The following is a 15,039-nucleotide window of genomic DNA, read 5'->3' as shown; positions in this document are numbered from 1 at the left end:
GAACCACCATTGTGGGTTTGTGCTTTTGTGCTTATTAATAGTCCTCGCTTCTCATTACTTTGTGGGATCAAAGATTACTAATAGCACACATAGACTTTTGTGTGGGAGTGCTTGGGTTCTGCTAGTCTGACTAGTCTTTCAAAAGCAACAGGCTTCTCTTCTGTGTTTCCAGATAAACACCTACCAAAAACCATCCTTTTCACCTTCTTTTAGGTGACAAGTCCCTCCTTGTTTACAAGGGTTGCTAATGCAGGCATGAATTGGAACATCACAGTCCTGGCCCTAGGAATAAAACAGCAAAGTTGTGAGATTGCACAGAGGGAAGGCAAATTGGTTTATTCTTTTAAAATAACACAGTTATATACAGCTTGCCAATCAGAATATTGACTGTTCGAATCCACCAAATGGGGTGAACTCCTGTTGCTCTGTCCCAGTTTCTGCCAACCTAGCAGTTCAAAAGCACACCAGTGCAAGTAAATAAAGAGGTACTACTGAGGTGGGTGGGTAAACAGTGTTTCTATGTGCTCTGGCACTCGTCATGGTCCTCCATGTGCCAGTAGCAGTTTAGTCATGCTGGCCACATGACCTGGAAAGCTGTCTGTGGACAAATGCCAGCTCCCTTGGTCTGAAAGCGAGATGAGCACCACATACCCATAGTCGCCTTTGACTGGACTTAACTGTCCAGGGGTCCTTTACCTTATACATTTCTCCACCCTGCTGTTAATCTTGCTTCTCCCACTCTCCAAAACCCAATGGCAGAGCATGTGCTTGGCCTATAGGATGGAAGCTCAGTCTGTGATCCCAAAGTACTAGGCTACATGGACCAATGGCATGGCTTAGCCTGAAAGATGGGTTCCCAATATAATAAAAGAAAAAATGACCTTCATATGTTCTCCATACCTTGAAGCCATAGGGACAGGAGCATCTGTAGAAATCGACAGGGTCGTTATTACAAGTTCCATCATTTTTGCATGGGTTTGATAAGCAGGGACTACATTTGGCCATAATACTGACATCCACAGGACCTTCAAGGGAACACAAATTCACAGTCAGATACAAGCCTGCCATTGTTGTTATCAAATACCTTTTCAGCTAGGGTGGGTTAGATCTGTACTAACAGCTAGATGTATAGCTAGATCTTCAGCTAGATCTGTACTAGCCAATCATTCAACACTTTTATGCAATACGCTGGCTGTGGACATGTAGCTTTTATGTGATGCCCAGGCTACTCTCAGCTGCTAGCTGAACAACCTTACCAAGAAAAAGCTGCACAATGCACAAAATGGTTCATTGAGACTGGACTTGTGGAGGACAAGGCTATCAATGGCCACTAGTCTTTTTGGTTCTATTACCTCCAGAAGCCCAATTTATGTGGCTCTTCCCACTCAAAGGAAGGAGATTGTGTGACTTCATTTGCTACAAGCATCCACCCTTCCACTACAGGAATTCAGTTTTTGAACCTGGTAGGTTTTTGATCCAGGCTCTAGTCCTTATTGCCACAAATGAAGAAGAAAAACATCAGAAGATGGAGGACTCAACAGAAGGAAGATGATATCAAGGCCATAGCCATATTTAAGGGTAGGTGCAGTAGAGGAAGATACCAAGAAAACAGAAGATCAGAAAACAGAAGTCAAGTAATGGGAAGGCTTGTCAATATCAATACTGATGCTCACAGAGGATATTGAAGGATACAACAAGATGGTAACAATTACAATTCTAACATGGTATATAAAACTTGTGGAAGTATAATGGCTTAACTGACACTGAAATGAGAATGCCTAAATATATATTGGTTTAACATTGGGGGTTTTCTACAGTTGTTTTCTAAAGGACTCTGGGTTAATGAATAACTGTTGATTGTGTTTTACTCTGTGCTGAGAGTGAGCATTTGATCATGTGATGAAGGTATTGAATTGCAAATCTTCACTTTGTTAGAGAGTTGCCTTTAGTCCTTGTCTTTCAAACTCCATGGAGTGAGGATGAAAATGCAGCTCTCCTGAAGGGAGAGAAACAGCCTAAGGCCAATGGAGGAGAGACAGAGCTCTGCTTCTAGGTCTGTTTGAATTATTTCATATTTTCTAAGATTCTGAGCCTGTGCTGGACAGCACAATACATCATATGGATATTTTGATTGCATCTTTAATGCTTATACAGTGGTGCCCCACATGACGAATGCCTCGCAAGACGGAAAACCCGCTAGACGAAAGGGTTTTCCGTTTTGGAGGTGCTTCGCAAAACGAATTTCCTATGGACTTGCTTCGCAAGATGAAAATGTCTTGCGAGTTCCTGCGGGGTTTTTCCCCTCCCCCCTTTTTCTAAGCCGCTAAGCCACTTATCAGCTGATCCGCTAAACCGCTAAACAGCTGATCCGCTAAGCCGCTAAGCCGCTTATCAGCTGATCCGCTAAGCCGCTAATAGCGCTAATCCGCTAAGCCGCTAATGGGCTTGCTTCGCAAGACGAAAAAACCGCAAGATGAAGAGACTCGCGGAACGGATTCTTTTCATCTTGCAAGGCACCACTGTATTCTGTTTTTGAAGTGTTCGGCCAGTAAAACTTTGAGCAGTATTATTATGGACCTGGACAATGATTTATTCCAAAAGGAATCAGTTCTTTTTGCTTCCAGTCACTTCAAACTGTGCAATATTAATATCTGCAATATCCCCCCCCCCCAAAAAAAAAGTCAAGGAAAGAAACAACTATCTGACTTTTAGAAGACATCTTAATGCAGTCCTGTATAGGGAAGTTTTAAATGTTTGATGTTTTATTGTGGTTTTATAATTTGTTGGAAGCTGCCCAGAGTGGTTGGGGCAACCTAGTCAGATGGACGGCATATAAATTAAGCAGAGGTTTAATGGCCCCCTGTCATGGATGCTTTAGCTGAGATTCCTGCAGTGCAGGGGTTGGACTAGATGACCCCTGGGGGTCCCTTCCAACTCTACGATTCTATGATAAATAAATCAGCATCATGATTTAAAATACCAAAAGGTTGTTTAGGATGCCAGAATGTCATTATCCCATAGCATGTAAAAAGGAATCACTCACAAATGTCATCCAAGCAAAGTGGGAAGAAACGGACAACATGCATGTCTTTGGGGAAAATGTTTGCTTGAGAAACATGTAGGGAAGGTCTGAAGGTCCTGGCTTAAACAGAAATTCAATCCAGGGCACTTTACAGTCTTACCTGGTATCAGAAAACCACAAGGCCCTGGTATCTCTAGAAGCAGGGTGTGGATTGTGAAATGCCAAAAGTAAAACATGGAAAATCTATTAGATGCAACACCCCCAGAGGAATAATGTATATGGGAATGGGGCGAATGCTGTAGGGGACATTATCTACGGAAATAAGCTCTTTGCTAACAGTCTTTCTAATGAAGTAGAACTGCATAATTCAGAAGGGAATTAGCAAATGTTCTTTACATTGGTTATTTTATTTTTAATTCTACATTGCTGTACATTGCTATCTTTGAGCACACGTTTTCTCATTGTTAATACAGTGGTACCTTGGGTTAAGTACTTAATTTGTCCCAGAGATCCGTTCTTAACCTGAAGCACCACTTTAGCTAATGGGGCCTCCTGCTGCCGCCACGCCACCGGAGCACGATTTCTGTTCTCATCCTGAAGCAACGTTCTTAACCCGAGATAGTATTTCTGGGTTAGTGGAGGCTGTAACCTGAAGCGTATGTAACCCGAGGTACCACTGTACTGGGCTTGTACACAAGCCCAAAGAAGAAATAGTTCCCCCCATACCCCAATGAGTTCTAGCACTTGTACTCATAGCAAGAAACATGTTGCACTACATCAGACGATTAAAAGTTTTATTTTCCTAAAGACAGTGATTCTATTAGCCACTGGCTTTAAAAGGTTTTTAAACAAACAAACAAGCAAAAATGAAACCAATACAACTGAGACAACCTTCAGAATGGTGACTCTCCAGACATCTTGAAAGTACTACTGGACACATTAAGTTCTTAGTGTATTCTATAATGCTATAAACAAACGTTTGTAGCTACATGTGTAATCCAGGTACACTCAACAGATAACTGTGATTGACTGCAGCTTTTTGTTGAGTGTACACATTGGCAAACCCAGATTTGCATCCCCGTTATACATGAAATGGTCCTAAGTCATTCAGGGAGAATGACAGCAATAATTTTTCAAATGTGTTCCATGACATGGAGTATTTTTAACACATTGGATAAGAGCAGGAAATGTCTCTCTTATGGTTATATGAAACTGAGAGCATATTACATAAGGCAATTATTTTTCTATTCTAGGATGCTGAAATATAAGCATTTTGGGGAGGGGGGAACATACCTTGGCAGGTGAATTTTTTAGATGGAGTGGTGAGAAGTAGTTTGTCTGCCATTTCCCCAGGTCCAGCACACCGGGCTATGCCTGGCTCTTTGTATTCCGACTTTACCCAATCAGACAGCCACTGCATATTACAGTCACAGTGAAGTGGATTTGCTCCAATTGCACTGTAGAACCAAAACAACAACAACACCATTTCACATGATCTCTCTCACAGAGCTTTTCTTATCATGAAAACGTAGTGGAAAATACTCCGTATGTTGCTGAATCAACTTACTAAAAAGTTACAGAAAAGAGAGCATGAAGCTTCAGCTTCATAATGGCGCCGAAGGGAAACATTGGGAAGAAATGTATTATAAAATTAAAAAGGTAAAGGGACCCCTGACCATTAGGTCCAGTCACGGCTGACTCTGGGGTTGCAGCGCTCATCTCGCTTTATTGGCCGAGGGAGCCGGCGTACAGCTTCTGGGTCATGTGGCCAGCATGACTAAGCCGCTTCTGGCAAACCAGAGCAGCGCACGGAAATGCCGTTTACCTTCCCACTGGATTATCTACTTGTACTTTGACGTGCTTTCAAACTGCTAGGTTGGCAGGAGCAGGGACCGAGCAACGGGAGCTCACCCCGTTGCGGGGATTCGAACCACTGACCTTCTGATCGGCAAGTCCTAGGCTCTGTGGTTTAACCCACAGCACCACCCGCATCCCTATTATAAAATTATAAGCCCATTATAAACAATTCATCACCAAAGGGTTAACTGTAAAAGGTGGAACTAAACATTAAAAGGCAAACATGGGGCTCCAAGTTTTTCTCACAATACTAACGTGAAGGAAGTGGGCATCTACAAGAGATAATCGGCAACTGAGAGGGGCTGCTTAAGGGCTCTTGTGTTTGCAAGTTTCCTCTGTATTGCAAACAAATGCTTTCCACTTATTTATTTATTTTAACTTTCAGCACCCTTAACAAACCACAGTTTCCAGGATTCTTTAGGGAAGGCATGGTGGTTAAAGTGGTATAAAGGTGCTTTAAATGTATATTATGGATGTGACTTAGTGTCATCACAGAGAGAAAATAATCAAGACTCCTACTCAAGGGAGTGGGGAGGTTTTCAACCCAAACATTTATACTCTTAGCCCAGTAACAATTTGTTAACACTGAAAGAAGAGGCCCAGATCAATGCATGCAACAGTGCAGGCTTTAAGCTGTAATAGTGAATAATTTTGCAAGAAGGCAAAGGAAGCAATCAAGAATTTAGCAATAGTTTCCCCTTATAAGCATAATATACAAGGCCTGACACATGCAACATGACATTCACTAAGCTGTTGTGGCAGGCTGGGGAAACATTGAGATGCTGATTCATTTCACTGCCAATTTTTACATGGTTTTTTGTGCATCCCAAAATATGAATTCCCTGGCTAGGAAACTAATATAAATATTTGTTTATGGACTATATATACATAGCTGCAAGAATATTGAAGTTCATTAAAACGGTAAAAGAACAGAAGGTAGACATATGTTTACCTACAACCCATCTTCCATTGCTTATGTATCCTTCCAGTCAATCACACCAGCAAATACATTCTTACAATAAGCACATCCAACCACTGTATAAGTGCACTGCTAAAAGTGTTATCTGTGTATATCCCAGGTACATGACAGCCTGTGCTTCCCTGAACTAGTGTATACAAATGTTTAGGATGAGGCTGTTAGTCACTCTAACAGTGAACTGCCCAATCAGCACATGACTGTAAATATTAACTTATAGACAGGATACTTACAGATGGGATAACGCTGAAAGATCATTAAAAGCACCTTCAGGTACAACAGAAATATCATTGCCGTGTAGAGACCTATGCAAACGAGAAAAAATTATGTGCTTGGAAATAGATGGTGAGGAACTTAATAAATGGCATAATGCAATATATTTCCAGACATCTGCATATATTATCAGTATCAGTTCCTTGTAAGCTTGAAATCCATCCCAAAATTCACAGTCAACCAAGGCTGTTCTCTCTCTCTCTCTCTCTCTCTCTCTCACACACACACACACACTTGTAAGCCACTTTGGATGAGATTTGCCTGGAAAAGCAGCATGTATGTTTTGGAAAATACCATACTTTTCCATGTATAAGACTAGGGCGTGTTTTTTTACTTTAAAATAAGGTTAAAAATCTGGGGGTGTCTTATACACGGATGTTTCTAAATTTGGGGTCCCCAAAGTAAGGTGCGTCTTATACATGTGGGTGTCTTATACACAGAAAAATATGATAAATCAATAAAAAAAATGGAATCTGAGCAGAATATAGCCTTACTCTCAGGGATGTGAACATGTTACACCTGCCACATCACTACTATAATAAGCAGCCCTGCACCTCATCATTCCCCATCTCTCATAATGTATGGCAAAATGTGTGACACAATATCACCCCTTTGAGTATTTCTTCACTCCTCCAAGCAGCACCCAAAGGAAATGGAAGAGACTGGGAAATTAGCAATGTAGTTTCATGTCACACCTTTTGCCAAGGGAGATGTGGTGGCCATGCATTTGGCCATGCAAATCATTCCAAAATGTTCAATAGCTTTCCAGTCAAACCGACAGCAAACACATGAAAACGTATGTTCCTAATTACATACTGTTAGGGATTTATCACAGTAAAACAAATTTTGTTCAAAACACATACATGTCAACTTTTCATTCTTTTGAGTAATTTACTAGATATAGCATGGGGCAATCTGTAATGGTCCACTCAAACTCTGTCCCACCTCAGGTCAACCATCCCTTGCACCAATAGCAAGACGAAGGGTAGTATTCTGGCAGGGTAACATGGCCACTCGCTGTCCCAAGAAGTACGGGACTGAAGCCGTATTTCCTTCCCTAACTAGGCTTCGTCAACAGGACGCAACAAGACTCCTGTCAGACAGAAGAAGCTTGACTTCTCTGAATATGTGTTGTTTTTAACCTTTAGCGATATCTATTCTGAGATATAATGGACAACGACTTTGCATAACATAATAGTGTCAAAATTCTACCAATGTTCCAACTTAAGAGGATGCTTACACTCTTACTTGCATGAAGCCAAGTTCAGGACAACATGATATGGGGACCATACCTCTCAATCTAATGCCACAGAAATCCATCCTCTTCTCCTGCTTGCTACAACCAAGAGTGGGGAGAGAAGGGACCACTGCGGCATTAGGATGCAATAGTTCCCATATCATGTCTTCTTGCTGCCCCGGAGATGTCAAAGCAAAAATTGCTGTGTACAGGTTAAAAAAAAGGTAAAGATACCCCTGACCATTAGGTCCAGTCGTGAACAACTCTGGGGTTGCGGCGCTCATCTCACTTTCAGGCTGAGGGAGCCAGCGTTTGTCCACAGACAGTTTTTCTGGGTCATGTGGCCAGCATGACTAAGCCACTTCTGGCACGGAAACACTGTTTACCTTCCTGCTAGAGTGGTACCTATTTATCTACTTGCACTTTTTGGGGTGCTTTAGAACTTTTGCGGGGATTCGAACCGCAGACCTCCTGATCGGCAAGCCCGAGAGGCTCAGTGGTTTAGACCACAGCATCACCCACGTCCAACAATCCTAGCAGTCTACCTAGGAGCCAACAATCCTAGCAGTCTACCTCACATGATTATTTTACTGTGCACTAGAGTTCATGCCTTATAATATGTCTACATGGGGCACTGCGGATTATTTATTTATGGAATAACTGTAGTTTAATTACTACATCAAAAGTTGCTTTAGGTTGATTCCATCAAGGTACCAGGGCAAGTGACTTCTTAGGGAATTATCCTAATTACAAACCACTAAGACTCAACTGGGAGGGACGCAGGTGGTGCTGTGGATTAAACCACAGAGCATAGGGCTTGCCAATCAGAAGGTTGGCAGTTCGAATCCCCGCGACGGGGTGAGCTCCCGCTGCTCGGTCCCAGCTCCTGCCAACCTAGCAGTTCGAAAGCACGTCAAAGTGCAAGTAGATAAATAGGTACCGCTCCGGCGGTAAACGGCGTTTCCATGCGCTGCTCTGGTTCGCCAGAAGCGGCTTAGTCATGCTGGCCACATGACCCGGAAGCTGTACGCCAGCTCCCTCAGCCAATAAAGCGAGAGGAGCGCCACAACCCCAGAGTCGGCCACGACTGGACCTTTAAGACCCAACTGAGCAGTTTAGGTGATGTTTCCCATGGCAGAATCCCACACTTCTCTGGTAATGTATGAAATAATGAAATCATTGGTGGACATGAGTGGTGGTGGGTCAAACCACATCCCCTAGCTTAAATAGCACTGATAGGGGAATATCTATTGCCATATTTGGCCATTCATACTACCAGAGCCATGGGGAAGGAGCAGCCACACAGCTTGATTCAGGTCTCATCCTCCAGCTGGTACACACAAGAAAATGAGTAATGGAACATTACTACTTACAGCAGCCTAAGCGATTTCAAGCCATCAAACGTCCGTGCTGGGATACATCTGAGACGATTATAGCTCAGAATTCTGAAAGTATACCAAGTAATTAATTTTCAAACTAGATACTATAAACGCAGAGCTGTAAGCTCCAGTTTACATGTTGATTTCTTCACCATAAACACACAGCCAAAATCCAGATCAACCATCAGCTTTATTAATAAAGATTATACTGTACTTAAAATTTCTTTTTTTGCTACACAAATACACTTACAAAGTAAGCAGCTGAGTCATGTTGCTGAAGCTCTGGTTAGAAAGGGTGCTGATTCTGTTGTTACTTAAATCTCTAAAAAAATAACAATAAAAATCCAGAAATTCTTAAAGTCATAACACAGATGTTCAAACACCAAATCCTATTAGTAAATGTAGTATTATTAATTCTTATTTAAAATGTCAGTTTATACTGCCACATGCAATGTATGAACCCAGCAAGCATTTTAACAAGTAGGACTAAAGACAACAAAATGAGAATGCCAATATTACAAAAAGAAGAAACCCAAATAATAACCAGAACTAGACCCTTCAGATATGAACGTATTGCTAATATTTCCCTTTGTGAAATAAAACTTGGAACTACATGGCGTATCTGAACAAGTGATTTCCTGAGTGATAATAAACGCACCCTTTTGGAGCAAAACAGGTAAGGGTGCAACATTTCTTAACTGGTGTGCTTTATATTTAAAGTATTAACCACTTTTGTTTCATAAAAAATGTGCTACTAGAAAACATACTTTTGAAAAATGCAAACACATTTTGATTGTATTTATACATGCTGAAATTTAGTAAAGTTTGATATTCTCCTGAAGATTAACTTTGAAGTCACCCTTAAAACTGAATTTACCTTCTAAAAAATCCAGCAAGTGGCTCAGAAATTGCTCCACTAAAGATGGTAAGAGCTGCCGCTATTTCCTCCTGTTCTTTCAATGTAATGCCATCTACTGCTGTATAACTCTGTTCCAAGCAAACTTATCCAATTTCTCTCTGCAACTAAATATACTTGTGTAATGCCTTTACACTCTTTAATACTGTGTGCTATCCATATAATAAACAACTACATCCAGCATACTCCATGGTGCATTTTTTAGAGTGGAATGTCATACCTTGTATCCGAACGCCTTGGTATTCGGATGTTTTGCCTCCCGAATGCCGCAAACCCAGAAGTGAGTGTTCTGGTTTGCAAACCCAAACATCTGACGGGGCTTCCGTGCCTTCCTGCAGCCATTCAGAAGCCGTGCTTTGGTTTCTGAATGTTTTGGAAGTCAAACGGACCTCTGGAACAGATTCCATTCGACTTCCAAGGTACGACTGTATTCAGTCTGCATTCTTTCTAATGAATCGTGCTGTGATTAGTGGACTAAATATAAACTATTTCTAAAATGTGCAATAGAATTTTAATTGCGAAGAGGTCTGGAAGTACTTCATTTAATGGAAGAGCAGATTTTAAATAACATTAGCATAGAGAGAGGATTACTCACATAAGAGTTAAGTGCTTGTAGTTTGAAAGTTCTTTGGGGACAAGGGTAAACTGGTTTCCATCCAAATAGCTACAAAAGGGAAGACAGAACGCAATATTATTTAATTGAAATCACCAATAGTTCATTCCATGACTCTAATACCTCGCACCTTTTAAATAATAATATGACAACTGGGGAATAGATGAGAGCAACCATCAGTTTAATAGCCAGATGCACACCTGCACACTAACAGAAATAATTTGACTACAGTGAACCAATATTTTCTATTTGACGCAAACACATCTGGATTGTCAGAAAAGGCTGTTTCATTGTATATCGGTACTTCTTTGTAAAAAGTGGAGTTTTGGATTAGCAATAGTGTGGTAAAAAATGAAGGGCGGTGTTACAACTGCTATCAAAAGTAGCTAGTAACACTCAGGCAGCGTTCTGCTCCAGGTAATGATTCCAGGAGAAAGAGGGATCTGATCCAAGTTGGGGGGGGGGGTCGGCCTGGCAGGCAGAATCAAGTGATGCAAGGCAGTGCCAATCCAAGCCAGGAAGAGCAGGTACAAGGTTCCAGCAAGGTGAGATTCAGCACTGCCGAATCCATACAGAGCTGGAGCAAGTTGTTGTTTCTGTAACAGGCAAACTCTAAATATTGTTGCAGCTCCCACCTCCCACCTTTTTAATAAAAGGGGCCTTGCCTGTCTGGACAACATTTTGATCCTATTGCATGCAAGAGATCGTGGTTCCATTGGAGCGTCCGGGCTGGAGCGCACAGAGTCTGAGTGCGCGACAGTGCGACCTCAGGCCAGAGGGATGATGGCAAAATGGGTTCCACCTGTGCCACCTGTGAGTGGTCCTGATGTCCAGATATGGGGGTGTACCCTTATTGGAGTTCACCGATTGGGTCTGCGTTGCTCCGGGACAGGGGGAAGGAAGTCAAATGACACCGAGGTTGGTTCAAAAAAAGAGTTCATTCTGCTCTCCGGATAGCAGAAGTCACTTGCGTGGTGAGTCCACAGCAAATCCAAAGAAATGAGAAGTTTCATGCAGTATATATATCCTCCAGGCACCCTCTCCCACCTTCCCCAGGAATTCAACCACGTCAGCCTTTGTATGCAAGTTGACATCACATATGTTCTTGCTCTGGTATTCTTAACCATAAAAGGGTATTCCTTCCTGTACTTCTGACCATAAAAGATCTTCCTCTTCCTATTCTTATCTTGGAGGAAGAGGTCATCATCTCCGAGAACACACTCTGGCTTTGTTCCCAGACTTAGGTCTGTGCGTCAGGGTTGTGGTAAGATAAGACCTAGAGTGTCATCCCTGTTCCGCTTTAGAGTGGACAAGGCCATCCTTATCGTCACAGACTGATAAAGGAGAGAGCCTTGTTTATGTGGCTGTGTTCTTGTTATGCATTTGCTCAACAGCTCAAGTTTTATGCATTTTAGAGTGCTCTCTTGGAGAAACAAGAAAAGGGGGGGGGGTTGAGTCAGTTTTAAACTGACTGCACAGAAACCCATTCCTTCAGCGGGAATAAACATCCCCATACTTGGGCTATGTGAACCCATGGAATCCAGCAGAGCTTTGCTAGAGGTTATGCCAAACGTGATTGACAGTAGGAATTTGGCTGAAGACCATATAGACCTTTGGTTCATCTGCTTTTTGAAATTCTCCAGGCATGCCTAGGTTCCTCTCACAGCAGTGTTAGTCGTGCAAACCTCCATCCTCTCTGTAAAACGACAGATGTTTTTTGGAGGCTGGGTATGGGTCTTATCAGAATCTTCTGAAGCACCCACGATCACAGTTCTGAGAATGCTCAGAACTGTCCAAGGTAACAGAATATGTCCTATCATGTACTGGGCCAGATAAACTAAGCACACAAGCAGTCTTTCAGTGGAGGTCAAAACTTCAAGGTGCACGAAGGGATCTTGAGAGAATTTGTTCATCAAACCCTTCAGTCATGTGATTTATTTATTTATTTATTTATTATTATTATTATTATTATTATTATTATTATTATTATTATTATTATTATTATTTTATTTATACCCTGCCCATCTGGCTGGGTTTCCCCAGCCACTCTGGGCGGCTCCCAACAACATATTTAAAATACATTAAAAAATCAGCCATTAAAAACTTCCCTAAAGAGGGCTGCCTTCAGATGTCTTTTAAAAGTCAGATTTTATTTCCTTCACATCTGATGAGAGGGCATTCCACTGAGTGGGTGCCACAACCAAGAAGGCACTCTTCATTTCTCGCGGTGAGGGAACTGCTAGAAGCCCTCAGAGCCGGACCTCAGTGTCTGGGCTGAACAATGGGGATGGAGACGCTCCTTCAAGTGTACTGGGCTGAGGCCATTTTGGACTTTAAAGGTCAGCACCAACACTTCGAATTGTGCTCAGAAATGTACTGGGAACCAATGTAGGTCTTTTCAAGACAGGTGTTATGCAGTCTCAGCGGCCACCCCCAGTCACCAGTCTAGCTGCCGCATTCTGGATGAGTTGTAGTTTCCGAGTCACCTTCAAAGGTAGCCTCATGTAGAGTGCATTGCAGTAGTCCAAGCTGGAGATAACCAGAGCATTCATTACCTATTTTACTTTTTAAAGTTAAACACTCTACTCTTCAGCCAGCAAGGCTCCCAAAGCAGCTTACAAAGAATTTGGAACTCTTCCTTGAGTAATAATCACATCTAGAAGAAGTGGGAAAGCAGAATGCAGGAATGGGAACTCTGGCCAGACCATTTCCATTAAAGAGGGGCAGTAGCCGATAAGTGAATCTCATGTGATAAAACTCGCTCCATGTTACAAAGACAACATGAGCATCTGAAGACAAGACCATGAAGAGCTCTCAGAGACCACCAGCCTGAACCTTCAGAGGAATATAACCCTGTTCTGAAGACGCTGAGCACCTCTTTCCAGTTCAGATGGACCTCCAACTTTTGCTTTTGTAAGTGATACAAAGCACTGTAGTGCCCCACAAATATACTATTTTTAAACGATTGATGTTATAACACTGTAATACAAAAGGATACATTTTACAGTTGAGAAAAATCTGAAGGCACAATAAAGGTAATCCACAAGAACAGCAGATTTTGTTGGTGTGCATGGAAACACAGAGTTATTCTCAAAAAAAGGTTTAAAAAGTTAGTAGATCGAGTTTTTACCATTATTGGTTCCAATCAGTATCCAGAAAATAACTCCAGGAGAAATAGATTTCCAATGTTTGGATAGCTTCTGAAATGAGCGTTGAAAAGGCAAAGCATTGAAATACCATACCTGAGGTCCTGTGAAAAATATTTTGCAAAGGCAGACTACGGTCTTGACCAATGGGCAGTCTGATAATGTTAAGTTACCTGCCAAAAGCATCCCCATCACTCTTGAAAGAAACATTGTTGCTGACATTTAATTTTAATTTTAATTTTTGTACTACTTACAGTTCAGTTACATCTTTGGGGATGCCTTTTGGCAAAGTCTTTAGACCTTTGTTGCTACAACGAACCACAGTATCTAGGCAAGTACATTCTGCGGGGCAGCGGGAGAGTGGAGAGCAGCTGTTGTCGTCATTTCCTAGTTCATAAAGAGAAACATATAAAGATAAGCCATGCTCAGCTAACAGGACCTAAGCATGGCAGCAGCACAATCATTTTAATCTGTTCTAGATATATAGGAAGTTTCTGCTTTCAGGTAGCTCTGTATACAGAAAATATAATATTATCTTCAATCACCGGGGACATGATGTATTTTAACTTCCACTACATGGGTGCCTGACGGGATGCGGGTGGCACTGTGGTCTAAACCACTGAGCCTAGGGCTTGCCTATCAGAAGGTGGGTGGTTCGAATCCCCGCGACGGGGTGAGATCCTGTTGTTTGTTTGGTCCCTGCTCCTGCCAACCTAGCAGTTCGAAAGCAAGTCCAAGTCCAAGTAGATAAATAGGTACCACTCTGGTTGGAAGGTAAACGGCGTTTCCGTGTGCTGCTCTGGTTCGCCAGAAGTGGCTTACTCATGATTGCCACGTGACTCGGAAGCTGTCTGTGGAAAAACGCCGGCTCCCTCGGCCTATAGAGCGAGATGAGCGCCGCAACCCCAGAGTCATTTGTGACTGGACCTAATGGTCAGGGGTCCCTTTACCTTTACCTTTATATGGGTACCTGCATTTTTAGGGAAAAGGCACTTGGTGCCATAGCTACTGAAGAAATAGCTCAGTTGGTTGTGCAATGGGCTCTTAATCTCAGAGTCCGAGTCCCATGTTGGGCAAAATATTTCTGCATTGCAGGGGGTCGGACCAGATGATCCTCTTTGTCCCTTCCAACTCTACCATTCTATGAGATGTCTCAACTTGAATGGCACAGGCTTAACTGACCACAAGCAGGATCCAAATACAGTGGTACCTCGGGTTAAGTACTTAATTCGTTCCGGAGGTCCGTTCTTAACCTGAAACTGTTCTTAACCTGAAGCACCACTTTAGCTAATGGGGCCTCCTGCTGCTGCCGCCGCGCTGCCGGAGCACGATTTCTGTTCTCATCCTGAAGCAAAGTTCTTAACCAGAGGTACTGTTTCTGGGTTAGCGGAGTCTGTAACCTGAAGTGTATGTAACCTGAAGCGTATGTAGCCCGAGGTACCACTGTAGCTGCTTAGACTTCCACAAGCCTAGTGGATTCCTTGACATTTCCCTCACTTTGAACAGTGTCAGGTCACAAACTGCTCTTGATAACATGCAGTATGGGAATGGGAATGGAATTGTTACTGTGTATTGATTCTATAGTTGTAAACAGCTTAGAAGCTATTTTGACATATATGC

General features: G+C 42.3%; 2 protein-coding genes across 7 annotated transcripts in view; both read right to left on the bottom strand.

The window, feature by feature from the left end:
* SLIT2 (slit guidance ligand 2) overlaps nt 1-15,039 on the bottom strand; it is a 233,023-nt gene that overhangs the window by 29,871 nt on the left and 188,113 nt on the right. For all 6 annotated transcript variants that reach the window (XM_079989604.1, XM_079989605.1, XM_079989606.1 and 3 more), the window contains 8 exons: nt 13,674-13,806; nt 10,256-10,324; nt 8,995-9,066; nt 8,739-8,810; nt 6,089-6,160; nt 4,316-4,479; nt 901-1,025; nt 185-282 (listed from right to left, as the gene is read on the bottom strand). In XM_079989604.1, the coding sequence (XP_079845730.1) occupies nt 185-282; nt 901-1,025; nt 4,316-4,479; nt 6,089-6,160; nt 8,739-8,810; nt 8,995-9,066; nt 10,256-10,324; nt 13,674-13,806 (805 nt within the window). The remainder of the gene's footprint in view (nt 1-184; nt 283-900; nt 1,026-4,315; nt 4,480-6,088; nt 6,161-8,738; nt 8,811-8,994; nt 9,067-10,255; nt 10,325-13,673; nt 13,807-15,039) is intronic.
* Nucleotides 1-15,039, bottom strand: part of PACRGL (parkin coregulated like) — a 348,281-nt gene that overhangs the window by 272,951 nt on the left and 60,291 nt on the right. The gene's annotated exons all lie outside the window — the stretch shown is intronic.

Source organism: Podarcis cretensis (genome assembly GCF_951804945.1).
Source record: "Podarcis cretensis genome assembly, chromosome: 9".
NCBI classification, from domain to species: Eukaryota; Metazoa; Chordata; class Lepidosauria; order Squamata; family Lacertidae; genus Podarcis; species Podarcis cretensis.
The sequence above is the reverse complement of the archived record's forward strand: the minus strand, read 5'-3'. Positions and strand labels throughout refer to the sequence as shown.